The 12,783-nt window shown below is 50.6% G+C and overlaps 1 protein-coding gene across 7 annotated transcripts in view; it reads right to left on the bottom strand.

Moving 5' to 3' along the window:
* Nucleotides 1-1,640: 1,640 nt before the first annotated feature.
* ITGAL (integrin subunit alpha L) overlaps nt 1,641-12,783 on the bottom strand; it is a 36,066-nt gene continuing 24,923 nt past the window's right edge. For 4 of the 7 annotated variants that reach the window (XM_031432898.2, XM_031432899.2, XM_064478557.1 and 1 more), the window contains exons 22-32: nt 12,398-12,508; nt 11,902-11,981; nt 11,702-11,788; nt 10,158-10,233; nt 7,251-7,364; nt 6,994-7,050; nt 6,803-6,901; nt 6,336-6,431; nt 5,486-5,596; nt 4,486-4,645; nt 1,641-1,796 (exon numbers count right to left, since the gene is read on the bottom strand). In XM_031432898.2, the coding sequence (XP_031288758.1) occupies nt 1,774-1,796; nt 4,486-4,645; nt 5,486-5,596; nt 6,336-6,431; nt 6,803-6,901; nt 6,994-7,050; nt 7,251-7,364; nt 10,158-10,233; nt 11,702-11,788; nt 11,902-11,981; nt 12,398-12,508 (1,014 nt within the window). In that variant the 3' untranslated portion in view covers nt 1,641-1,773. Of the gene's footprint in view, nt 1,797-3,232; nt 4,646-5,485; nt 5,597-6,335; nt 6,432-6,802; nt 6,902-6,993; nt 7,051-7,250; nt 7,365-10,157; nt 10,234-11,701; nt 11,789-11,901; nt 11,982-12,397; nt 12,509-12,783 lie in introns of those variants that run through there. The other 3 variants (XM_010996155.3, XM_010996156.3, XR_004130688.2) reach the window with 2 other exon arrangements.

Raw genomic sequence — 12,783 nt, 5'->3', positions numbered from 1 at the left:
CAGGGAGTGTCTGCAGTTTCAACCCCACCCATGGTAGGGACCTACCGGACCTAGTGTGAAGACTGGACAACTTCAGTCCTTAAGACCCTCTCCCCAGCCTGGCCCTGATGTGTCACAGCCCCACCTCCTTTTTAGGATACCTTGTTCCCACCCCATCTTTATCCTACTCTCTGTTCCCATCTGAGCCTCAGCCCTCCCAACACTTGGCTCCTCAGGAAACGATGGGGAGTTGGTGCCATCCGTGAGTCTGGGGGGTTCTGGGGTGTGGCCGATCGTGACCTTAGCTGAGGAAGATAGGCCACACTTCAGGGAAATTAGCCAGGTGCAGGGCACTTCTCGAACACATCCTAAGGGCCGGACGGTGCCCTGTGGAGGAGACATTCACACCACATGTACGCCTGGCTCCGCCTGCCCCCAGCAGCTGGGCCACACAGGGTGGGTGGGGAGTCATTGCTCCATAAGGCCTCTTGGGCTTCAGGATCCTGACATCACCCCTGGCCCCATGCCCATCAACAGGGCCTTTAACTTGTCAAGAGCAAATAACCTCTCTTAAGTACATTTCAGTCCAGCTTCTCATGATCTGCAAACTCCAGAAAGGGCCCCTGAAGATCATGTAGTTCAGTACAGTTTGGTGTATTTAGTGGTTTTCAAAGTTTAAATTATTTTGGGCGTAGAACATTATTTTTCAAATGAAATCTCATGATCTCTTAAGGACCTTTGTAAGCTTTATGCACATTTTTGTGCAGACACCCAACCACACATAATTTCAAATATTAAAATACTCCGACTCCCACATTTAATATAGTTCATATATGTAATGATAAATGTTGAACAGAACTGCATTTGACTGCGTGACATGATACGATACTTGTAGACATTTACTTCAACATTTATTTCAATTATACAATTTAATCTCCTTATTTTGGAGTTGAATTTTTTCTTTGGCTCCCACACGTCTGTAGGTGGCCCTGGGCACGGTGCCTGTGGTGCTTAATTGATAAAGTAGCCTATTTAAGATCAGTTCAAATGAGGATGGGGACTCAGCTGTTCAGCCCCTAACCCGTTCTTCAAGACAGCTCCTGAGATACCTTCAGATCCCAGGCGGAGCCGACCAAACCCAGAAAGGACATGTGTCTTCCCTAAGATCAGGGCTCAGTACCAAGTCTCCTGACTTGCAGTCAGCCTGCTGGGTTTACTACACCCTCCTGCACAACAGAACTACCATTTCTAATCCACCACCATTAGCACTTATACAGCGCTAAGCGGTTTACACTTATTTAATGCTCAGAGCAGCTCTGAGGCACAGACACCTATTATTCTCGTTTTATAGATAAAGAAATGAATCCCAGAGAGGATAAGGAAATTGCCCCATGTGACACAGCTAGGAAGTGGCAGAGCCTGGATTCCCTCCTAGGACTCACTGGGTTTTGATCATTTTCCTAATGATACTAAGATGTCATTTACTTTTTCACTCTCTTCCATAAAGAAGAGTGTTTTCCAGAAGCTGCACTACAGGGGATGACATATGTCATCACTCTGATGGCTTGTGTGGAATGTGGGCGTGACTGCTCTTATGTTATAAAGTTGTCTCCATTTTCACTTTCAAGTGGATGAAACCAACAACTCATTTACCTCTGAGGTCCACTGAATCAAACCTTTATTGAATTTCCTTGGTGCCAGCCCTGGTGAAGGGTCGGTGTTGGTAACACATGTGAGTGAGGCCCGAGTCCTGCCTTCCAGATCCTCCTCGTCTTGAGAGAGGGGCCCACACAGTCAGGGTAATGTGCCCCAGTGAGCTGTAAACAAAATGATGGTGGAATGGGTCCTTTTGTCCAGAAACTGGGGGGATGAAAACAGCTTTGAAGTACTTTGAAGTAGAGAGATTTTAAAGAACAGAAAAGAGGTGGAAGTGGACGGGCCTGCAAAGGGAAGAGCGTGTGTGAAGACACAGAGGCGGAAAGGACACGTAGGTGTTCAAGCACAGGAGCTCTTAAGTGAGTTGGGCGAGAGATTCCCAGGCCATTAATGGCTGGTCTGTTCCTGAAACAAACCTCCCAGATTTTCTGTGTTTTGCTTCCAACCTTGATGAAAATATTCACTTTTTTTCTCATGTCACAGACTGTCACCTCCTCAGAGAGACTTTCCTGACCACCTAGGTAAGGGGGCCCCCTCCGTCACCCTACAACTCCTTCTCCTGTTTCATTTTCTTTGCGGCCCTATGGCTACCTGGAATCCCATTTCTACTTTTTCGCTCTGTTTTCCCACTGAAGTGAAGCTCCCTGAGGGCAGGGATGTGTGTGTCGTGTTCACTGCTGTGTCCTCAGACTCAGTACAGGGCCAGACACAAAGTGCTCAAGAAATCCCTCATGAGTGACTTACGCTTCGCAAGCCTTACAGAACATTTTGTGTACTTTTAGCAGTTCTGTGATATTTCTGATGGTCAAAATATTTTTTCCCCTCTCTAGGAAAATGGGCCTCACTTATTCCTTCCTGATGTCTCCCTTGGAGCTAGCCACATGGTTCCTTAGGGGATGGACCAGAAGAGGGTTGAGGAGGTTGGAGAGGCCAGCAGGCTTTGGAAGACTGTTCTTGGCTTTGTGTGCCCAACTAGGGAATGTTCGGTTACTCCCTGGCAGGCAGAAGGGAGCCATCAAAGATCACTGCCAGGGGACCAAATGTTGCTTCTCACCTCCCAGTACTGGACAGGAGATGGCCTTACAGTTACTCAATAGTCACCCCCCTACACCGCCCCACCCTAGGGTCCTACTGGCCACAAGAGGGCAGCAGTAACTAGTCCCCTCGGTCCCGTCTAAAGGAGATGTTCAGGGTCAAGGCCTTCCAACCATTGCTTTAAAAAAAAGGGGGTGGGAGGTGGGGAGGGGGCCATAAATAGACTATACCTCAATTCAAAAATGAAAATTTTAAGGGGGGTGGTCAGGGCGGGTCTATTCTCCTAGCTTCATAAATTATCAATGCCCCCTAACCTTTTCTCAGTTTCTGTGCCTCACTGCTTCTTTTGAAATAATCTACAATGTCAGGTACAGGTTAGTCTCTGAGGATCATCATGGCAACAACAACATAAAAAAAAAAAAAAATAGAAGAAGATGAAGAAAGAAAGGAAAGGAAAAAGACCTCACTGTTTTGGTCCCACTTAATGGAAGAGTCGAGAAGGAGATGTTCATTTAATTGAGCCAGGCTCAATGTTGCACACACAAAAAACAAAATCACAAAATTGGGCAGAATCTCGTATTTATTTGGTAAATAAATGCAAGCACTGTGCTTGGCATTGGGAGCCAGGTGAAAGGCCAGTTTCCATCCTTGAGCTCACAGTGTGCCAGTGGGGGCCACTGTGGGATGTGATGAGGTCCCAGTGGGGGATGTGGGGTGAGGGGTCAGGCACCTGGGGAAGACAGCCCTGAAGGATGGGGCTGCCAGGGGTCCATCCAAACTGTTTTCTTTATCTTCCCACAGGCACCCTCACTAATTCAGTGAAGTTGGGTCAAGCACTTACTATGTGTCTGGCAGTGTGACATCACCAGGGGTCCCCAGGTGAACAAACCCTACCCTCATGGAGTTCACTGTCTAATTTCAGAGACGGATATTAAGTATATCACTTAACAATGAACAAATATGATCTGTGCTGTGTGGGACAAGTGCAGGTTAGTGTAAGCTTGTGTAACATGGGAACCCAACTGAGTTGGGGTTAAGGGGCTGCCCTGAGGAAGTTATGTGTGAGCTGAGAGCTGAAGGCTGAGAGCGAGTTAGCTAGGAAAAAGAGGTAGGAGGAATGTTCCAGGCAGAAAGAGCAGGCTAGGTGAAGACAGTAAGCCAGGAAGGAGCGTGGCAAGTGAGAAAGGCTGGTGTAAGTGGGGCTTGGAAAGGGAGGTGGGATGTCTCTAGAAGAGGCTGGGAAGGAAACAGGGCCTAGTTTTGCAGATTTTGGAAGGCGTATTAAGGAATTTGGTTGTTAGCCAAAGGGCAAGGGGTTTGCAGGAGCAATATAGTGACACGGATGAGATTCGCTCTCTGGCGGTAGAACTGAAAGCTGACAGGATTACAGGCAGGAGAGAACGCAGGGCAAGGTTCTGGGTGTCTGAGGCCTCTGCGGACATCCGAGGGCAGGTGGATGTGAGGGCCCAGAGAGTCACTAGGTCCTGAGGTTACAGTGTCTCCAGATTTAGATCAGATGTTCTCTTCCAGGGGAGGAAAGTAAGAGGGGCCGGTGGAAGGCAGGGCCATCTGATAATTACGAGGCCTCTCCTCTGTGGCTTTCCTGGCCCGTGCCTCAGCGGATCCTCACCCCAAGCCTGCAAAGGAGGCAGGCAGGAATGAGCCCATGTTCAAGAGAGAAAAACTGAGGCCTGTGGAGGGGCAGTGACTTGCCCGAGGACACATAGTGAAATTCAGGTAGAGGCAGGCTAGCACCAGGCACCCGAGTCCAGTCCTGGGCCCTTTGCAGCAGGCCTGCACCTCAGTCATTGCTACCTCCGTCCTGGGCCTCTTCCTCATGGAGCGGCTCCAGACAGCCGGGGTCCCCGGCCTCTTCCCCAGACGCCGGCTGCCCAGCGTCCTCTCCAGGGGTTTCATCTGAAGCATCTCCAGTCCCCTCCATTTTCTCCTTCAGGTTCCGTTTGAAGAAGCCAACCTGTAGGTTGTTTTCAAGACAAAACTTGAGTAAGCAAAAAGTCCCCAGAGCACTTTGGACCAGGCAGCCCCAGCAAAATATGAAAGCACCATTTATGTGGACAAGTTACATGTGCCACAGACAGGTGGCGTCCGCCCTAGGGATGGGGTGAGGGTATCTGCCACACCAGCTTCTTGGCAATATGTTAAAAACCTGTATTTTTAATAGTTAGTTCATTCCTTAGATTAGAACCTGGAGGAATATGAACCAAATGGTTGTTAAGGACAACCTCCTGGGAATGCAATAGGGAGAAACTTGACTTTTCTATGTTCTCTTTTCTGGAATATTCAAGTTTTTTATGTGGAACAGCTGCCCCGCACCTGGTTAGCTCCCTCTCATCCTTCAAATCCCAACGGAAAGGCCATGTCTCTTGAGAGACCTTCCTAGACTCCCACAGGCTGAGTTAGGCTCCTGTGTTACAGGTCCTGGGGCACAAAGGCCCCCTAGTGTAGCCCCCATCACGTTTGTGTCAGTGTCCCCCATAGACTGTGAGCCCCACAAAGGCTGGGACCGCGGGTGTGGTCTGCGTGTCTGTATCCCAGTGCCTGGCTCTTGATATGGTGGAGGCTCCTTTTTCTTCCTCACCCGGGGTACCCAGGTCTGGCTCTGCCAGTGCTTGGTTGAGGGGTTGGGGTTAGAGTTTGCTTGCTCCTGGGGCCTCTCTAGCCTAATCTGTAGAAGAAGAGTAGGCTGAGGACCCTTCTGACTTTCACGCCCCTCATCTTGGTATTCTGCTCTGACTCCTGCTGGTTCTGCTTTCCCCAACCTGACCGGGTGTTTGTTTCTCCCAGAAACTCGTACCTTGTACAGCACTATGAAAATCAGGAACAGTAACAACAGCCCCCCGACACCGCTCAGCACGTAGAGATGGTACATTTTCTTCTCATACACAACGTCGACCTTCATGACGACCTGGGGGAGAGGAGAGGCGGGGTGGGGGGCAGGGAACCACGCCCTGTTAGGATGTCTCCCTAACATCCCACCCCTAACATTCCTTGTGCATCTGGCCTCAATCCCTAGGTCTTCTCATTTCCCATCTGGACTGTGTCACGACATGGGGTTCCAGCCCAGACCATCCCTCTCCCCATACACCTCACCACGCAGCCACCGGAATGAATGGCAAACATGCACCACGGCCTCCCTGAGTAAGCCTTTAAACGTCTTCCATCAGCCCCACATGCCAGAATCCCAGCTCAGCCCGGAAAACCTTCTAGAATCTGGCTTCTGCTTACCTCTTTAGTTGCAACCTCCCTTCTCCTGCTCTGAGCTTCCTGCCCTTAAACCTGCCTTGCCCCCCACCCCTCAACTCTGGGCCCAGCACGTGCTACTCCCTCTGTGTTCCCATCATGCCCTGCTTGGGGGTGGGGTGGGGAGTGCCCCTTGGCTGAGCTGCCATCAAGTTGATCTTTATCTGACACATCTCCTACAGGCGACCTTGTGTTCTGCTAGCCCACCAGCGGTGGCAGGGAACTCACAGCTTCCATGAAAGCCTGCGCCAAGGCTGATGGCTCTGGCTGTGGGGATGGTCTCACAGCGCTAAGCCCAAACTTTCTCCCATCCCCAGCTCCAGCTCTCCTAGCCCTGCCGTGGGCTTCCTCCAATCCCTCTGCTGCCCTCTGTTCCTGGGCCTTCCAAGGAGGTAGAGAGATACCTGGGCCAGGGAGGCATTGCTGCCATGGAGGTGGAAGTGCCTGTTGCTGTTGAAGGAGACGGAGAGGGAGGTGCAGAGGCTGAACGTGGAGGAGGCCTGTGGGAGGGGGAGGCGCAGGCGTCAGGGTCAGGGGGAACTGCCACCCCCCAGCTCAACTCCACGGGGAGAGGCAGAGGAGAATGGGTCCCAGTGGGTGCGCCATCTCTCTCAGTTCTCTCCTAGACCGGTGGAACGCGCCAACGCCCTCTGTTGGCAGGACATTATCCCTACAGAGAACATAAAAGAACTATCCATCGGCCCTTGAAAACAGTCCTGTGAGTTTTCAACAAATTGTGGTTCTCTTTCATCTGCAACTGGGTAAACATCAGAGCTATTTCCTCAAGAACGAACAAAAAATGCAGGGAGATTATCTGGTGGGGAAGCCCACCCCCAACCACTTAGGAGTCAGTCCCCCCTGCAGGTGCTACCTTGATCTCCCCCACCAGCTCCACCGTCCCGATCACTTGGACAAGGATCTCCTCCTTGAAGACAAAGGGGCAGCGGAACTGGGCTTCAAGCACACAAGGCTGATAGGAAGACGGAAAACAGGGGGTCAGGGAGGCCTTTTCCCACCTGCACGCTGCCCAGCCCCCTGATTTCTTAGTTCACGCGCCCACACCTCAGCCACATTGGGCAGACTCTCCTCAGTCTCAAGGTGGCAGGTGACAGGAGGCTCCTAGGAAGGATGAGGCAGATCTTCAGTTAGTCCAGAGCTGGCATCCCTCCCTACTCCCCAGATACCATCCTGCTTCCCAGTTCTCTCCCACTGGCCCTGGGAGGATTCAACCATCCTCATTCTATTCCCCACATGTCTGTCCCCGTTATGAGCTCACCCCGCACACCTGGGCACCCTTCCCTCCTCTGGGCAGCACTCACCATCTCCACATGCCACTTGTGCGTGATGGGCCCCTTGCTGTGGGACTGTGGTACCCCAACCAAGGCCTCCAGGGGGGGCATGTTGTGGTCATAGCCAGAAGGCTGGATCTTCATCTGGTACAGAGGACAGGGTGCTGCAGAGCCCTGAATGCTGGCCACCCCAACTGCCAACCTGGATCCAATCCTCCCTGGCTGGGGGCCCAAGGGCCTGCTCTTCCATAGACAGTGGACAGTGATCAACCACAACCTTACAGCGCGAGTTTCATGTGCTTCTCTGCTTCCTCTATGTGGCTAGCTGTCACCCACCCTGCAAGGTACTGCTCAAATAACATCCCTGAAAGTTTGCCCGACTCCCCAAGGACAGGACAGCCTCGCCATCAGGGGCTCCCACAGCACCCTAGTGTGTCCCCCCTAGACTGAGCTGCTTGAGGGAGGGGGCTGTAGCTCATTTCACCTGCAATTCCCTGTGGCCTGACACACATAATGGGCCTCGAAAAAAGTAATTTTTTGAATAAATGAAAGAAGGAATGACATTTAACAAGGATAGATGCAAAAAATTAGATAAACAACAAGGTCCTACTGTATAGCATAGAAAACTATATTCAATAGTTTGTAATAACCTATAATGAAAAAGAATATATAGGTATAACTGAATCACTTTGCCGTATACCAGAAACTAACACAACATTGTAAATCAACTATACTTCAATAAAAAAAATTGTTTGCACAATGCAGTTTGGGAAAGGCATTTTGGCAAGTGCACTGAATTTAAGAAACTTTTTAAAAGTCCCTTTAATGTAAAAGAGCTATCTGTGCTGGGGCTGGCTGACACAGGAGTAGCACCAATGAATCTCAGGGAGGTCAATCAGGAAAATACATAACCAATTTGAGGCATTCTATCATTTACTCATTCAACAAACGCTTATGGATGCTTTAATGATGTTGGTCAATTTAAATTTAAAAAGCCTAATGTCAAAGGCAGCATTTGAATTTAGCTGTGAAAAGTAGAGAGGAGATTAACAGATGAACATGGGCAACCGTAGCCAGGAAGAGAAAATGCAAGAAATTAAGAGAGCGTGGTGGGGGCGGGGTGGGTGATGTGGCCGGAGGGTTGCGTGTCTGGGAAGGACAGACAGGAGAGTAGTCTGGAAAGCAGACTTGGGATGAGATTTTGGGGCCCAGAAGGCCAAAGGGCCAGAAGTTAGGGTACCCATGACGAAGCCATGGAGAGTCCTGGAAGGCAGCTGATGGGGGGGTGGGGGTCGGGGGTGGCTCCAGGGGGATTCATCCACTGCAGGCAAGGAATGGAAAGAAGCTGGGAGCCTGTACCACAGCCAGCTGCAAGAAGACGAGAAACTTGGTCTGAGCAGCAGCGAGGTCAAAAGAGAGAAGAGGATACAGGCAACAGGGCTTGGGGAGGCAGTGAGACCTGGCACAGAGGAAGGAGAAATTCACCCAGGCTTGGAAGTTTTGTTAAGGAAAAGGTAATGCTTTTAAAGGACTCTAAGCAAACCAAAGGAGATGTTGGCTTACGGGAAGATGATAAATTTGGTTTAGAGCATCCTGAGACCAAAGCTTTGAAAAGAGCAACTGTACTCCTAGTTATGTACCCAGGAGAAATAAAACATATGTCCACACACAAAGTGTACAGGAATGTCCAAGCAGCATAATCCCTAACAGCCAAAAAATGGAAACAACTCAAATGTCCATCAATTAATGAATGCATAAAGCAAATGTGGCCCATCTTACAAAGGAATATTATTTGGCAATAAAAATGAATGAAATACTGATCTATGCTACAACATGGGTGAACCCTGAAAATACTACCCTAAGTGAAAGAATCCAGGAGCAAAGACCACATGTTATGACTCTTTTGTACATAATGTCCAAGGCAGGCAAATCTATAGAGACAAAAGTAGTGGTTGCCAGGTGCTGGGGGAGGGAGGAAGAAGGAATGACTGCAAATAGGTACAGGGTTTCTTTTTGGAGTAATGAAAATGTTCTAAAGTGATTATGGTGATGGTTGCACAATTTTGTGAATAGACTAAAGCCATTGAATTGTACACTTTCAATGAGAAGATTGTATGGTATGTGAATTCTATCTCAATAAAGCCATCAAAAGACAAAAAAAGGATGCTAGGAAGACATCCCAGGGGAGATCAGTGGCCAGCAACGGGGACAGCTGCACTGGGGGGAGCAAGAGGGACACAATTCAGAGTTGTCGTTTGGAAGGGGGACACTGACACTGTGGGAAGAGAGACAGACATAGTGGAGACTGATACAAAGCAATCAGTATGAGCTGTGTAACCAGGGCAAGTCACGTGACCCATTTGTGCCATCGACTTCCCTTCTGTAAAGTGGGAATGAAGAGGCCTGTCTTACAGGCGCTTATGGGTGGGTGTGGAGTGTACAAAGCTCCAGGCTTAGATCTGGGTTTGGTGAGTGCTCAGGGACCCTGTTTTAGTTTCTGCTGCCCCAGAACCCAGTGAAAGTACCTAAACTAGAACTCTGGCTTATTAAATATTTGAATAAAAACTAGATTCTCTCCAAGAAATGTGAACACAATTACAAGATGAAATGTCTACATAACTGAATCTTAAAATAAATCTGAACTTTCTACTTCCAAAAACAAAACCCCCCAAAAACTAAATTCTCTCTCAGAGCCCCTCTGGCTCTCAGGTTCTGTGATTCTAGAAATAATTTATCTGGTGGTGAGCTAGTGAGTATGGAAGCTACTGGAAGTGTCTCCGGGGAGGCTGGGAAGCCATATAAAAGGGATCACAGAACAAGGTGGAGGGTGGGGCTTGCTGAGGACGGGACGGGGTCCGGTTGGCCTCTGCATCCTTGGTCTCCATGATGGGGCTGAACATATGACCTCTAAGGACCCTTTCACATCGAGGTTCCTACCTGGTAGATGTGCTTGACTTGGTGGATCTTGGGGCCTTTGGGGGCGAAACTGACATAGAGCGTGGAGTTTTCCTGGCTGTGGAGAGAGAGGTGCAGTGGCAGAAGGAGGGGAGGAGAGCAACCCGGCCACCCAGGGGGCCCTGGGTCAGGAGAAGCCTCAGAGTTGCTGGCCACTGTGCTAAGGATGGCACCGGCACCGTCTTGTGTCATCCTTACCCCACTCTGCCCTTTCCCTTTGGAAACTAAGGCTCATGGAAGTGGTCAGCCTGCCCAAAGTCCCACAGTGGAGGACCAGGACTGGAACAAAGGTGGGTGGCCTCTGGGGCCGTGTTCTCTCCACTAGACACCACCTCGCCAGGGTCTCCACTGTACTCTGGACCCCACTGCTCATCACCTAGATAGCCTCTGGCTCATACTCCTACCCCATCTTTTTAATAACCTTCCTAGCATCACTCTCTGATCCTGCCATGCACCGCCTCAGAATCCATCAATGGTTCCCTGCTGCTCACAAGGGCCAGGTCCAAAGTCTCCCATGTCTAGACCCGCCTGTTTCCCAGTCTGCCTACCCCTGTTCCTGGCACATATCTGCCACCTGCTGAGCCTTCTTACCTCCTGCTCCCTGGATCTGCCCCAGTGTTTGCTGCCTCCATGCCTTCCCCTATGTCGGTCTCTCTGATGAGAATGTCCTCCTTCCTTCCTGGCTCTTATCCGAACCCCTCATCCTCCAGACACCAGTTCAAACCCCTATTCCCCATGAAACCTTCTATCTCTCCTTCAACCCACATCATCTTTCCTGGCTCTAATTTCATATCGCACCTCAGACAATATCACTGTGTTTGGCACTTGTGTTCAGAAGCAGCGGGGACTCTAGCTCAGACACTGTCCCTAGCCTTAGCACATTGGGCCAGTATTTCTGGCTTCCTCCCCTTTTCTGCAAATAAGAAAATCCAGCCAGTGATCCCCATGGGTCCTTCCTGCCACAACATCCTGAGACTCACGTACTCCGTGTGTGCATGAGTTGGGTCTCACCGACCTGACCATAAGCTCTCTGCGGGCCAGGGTCACTGTGAAAACTTTTCTCCCAACTCTGCCAGCACTGCTGGCCCCAGGGGAGAGAGAATACAGCAAGGCTGAAAACGGTAAAGAGTTTGGCTGGGGTCTGGAGTCAGACAGATTTCAGCTCAGATCTCGGAGTCAGTACTTTAACTGTACGACTCTGGCCAAGGTCATTGGTAAAATGGAGAGAGGCAAGCTGTCTCATGAGGGGTTGGAAGCTCCAGAGAAAGCCCCCAGCTGTGCAGTGCAGCTGGCGCAGAGGCTGACATCATGGGCTTTTTTTCTTTTTGCATCAGTAAACATGGATCTAACTCAAAGCTCTACTGAGTATTGAAAACTGTTGGGGTTGTGGCTGGAATCAGTTCTAATCTGTCCTGGGGCTCCAGAAAAGGAAGGGGCTTTGAGGGGCAGCCCTGAGAAGAAGGCTGGGGCCCTGGGTGGGGAGGCTGAGGTGGGAGGAGACGGTGGGGTGACTGCTCAGGACTCACTCCTCGGTGAGGATGTTGATGGGGTACAGGACTGGGATGCTGGTGGTGGCCGAGTTGTCCTCCAGGAAGCCTGAGTCCTCGTTGTCGCTGCACGGGGGCAAGGCAGAGGGCAGTGTCAGGAGACCGGCTTGGCCAGGACCACGTGGCAATCTGCAGCCAGGGTGGGGATGCTGGCGGGGGTCTGCCCAGGGCCTGCTCACCAGCTCACATTGGCGTGAAGCTCGACAATGTCCCCCTGGAAGCCTTTTGGCAGCGTATGAAACATCACCTGGATGTCAACCTGGCAGGGGAGGAGAGAATGAAGAAGGAAGGGGTCTGGGGCTCAGAGAGCCACCTGAGCCCCTCGCAGCCCCCATTTCCCACTGCCATAGTCACAGTGACTGCTTATCGAGTGCTCAATACATCTTAAGCCCTACGCTGAGTGTTTTATCCCCATTGAACAGATGAAGATACTGAGGTTCCAAGTGGTTAAGGTCATATGTGTAAGGTCACAGAACAAAAGACCCCACCCTGGGTTTCTCTAATTCCAAAGTCCAGGCTCTCAAACATGACACAGGACACCTCCGCACACATTCCTTTGGGGTAGGGGTGGGGTAAGGTGCCAATCACCAGCACATTCCCCCAAGCCAGGAGCTCCCTCCCCTCCTAAGCCCTCAGCCCCTTGGCTGCTTGGTTCCTCAGGGCTGAGGCACTCACCAAGTTGCCTGCCTTGAAGATGGGTGAGGTCATATTACAGGAGAGGGCCCTGCTCTGAAGTGTGTTCTCCTCAGGAAGCTCCGCACAGCTCACAGGTATCTGGCTGTGGGGCTGGGAGTGAGAAGAAAGAGAATGACTTTTCAGTGGGCAAGGCTAAGGGTTCCCCAGATGCCACCAACCCTCAGGGCCCACTTCCTCCCACCCCGTGTCTGCCAGGGCACACTCGTAGAAAGGTGGGGGCAAAGAATCAGGGGTGCAGACAGGAGTTCAGGACAGGTCGAAGGTGTTCACTGCAACACTATTTATCATAGGGAAAAACTGGAAGTGATCAGATAATTCAAAGAGATGGGCAGGGTTCTGTGAATCATGGTAAAATCACAGGAAAG

Source organism: Camelus dromedarius, chromosome 24, assembly GCF_036321535.1.
Source record: "Camelus dromedarius isolate mCamDro1 chromosome 24, mCamDro1.pat, whole genome shotgun sequence".
NCBI classification, from domain to species: Eukaryota; Metazoa; Chordata; class Mammalia; order Artiodactyla; family Camelidae; genus Camelus; species Camelus dromedarius.
The sequence above is the reverse complement of the archived record's forward strand: the minus strand, read 5'-3'. Positions and strand labels throughout refer to the sequence as shown.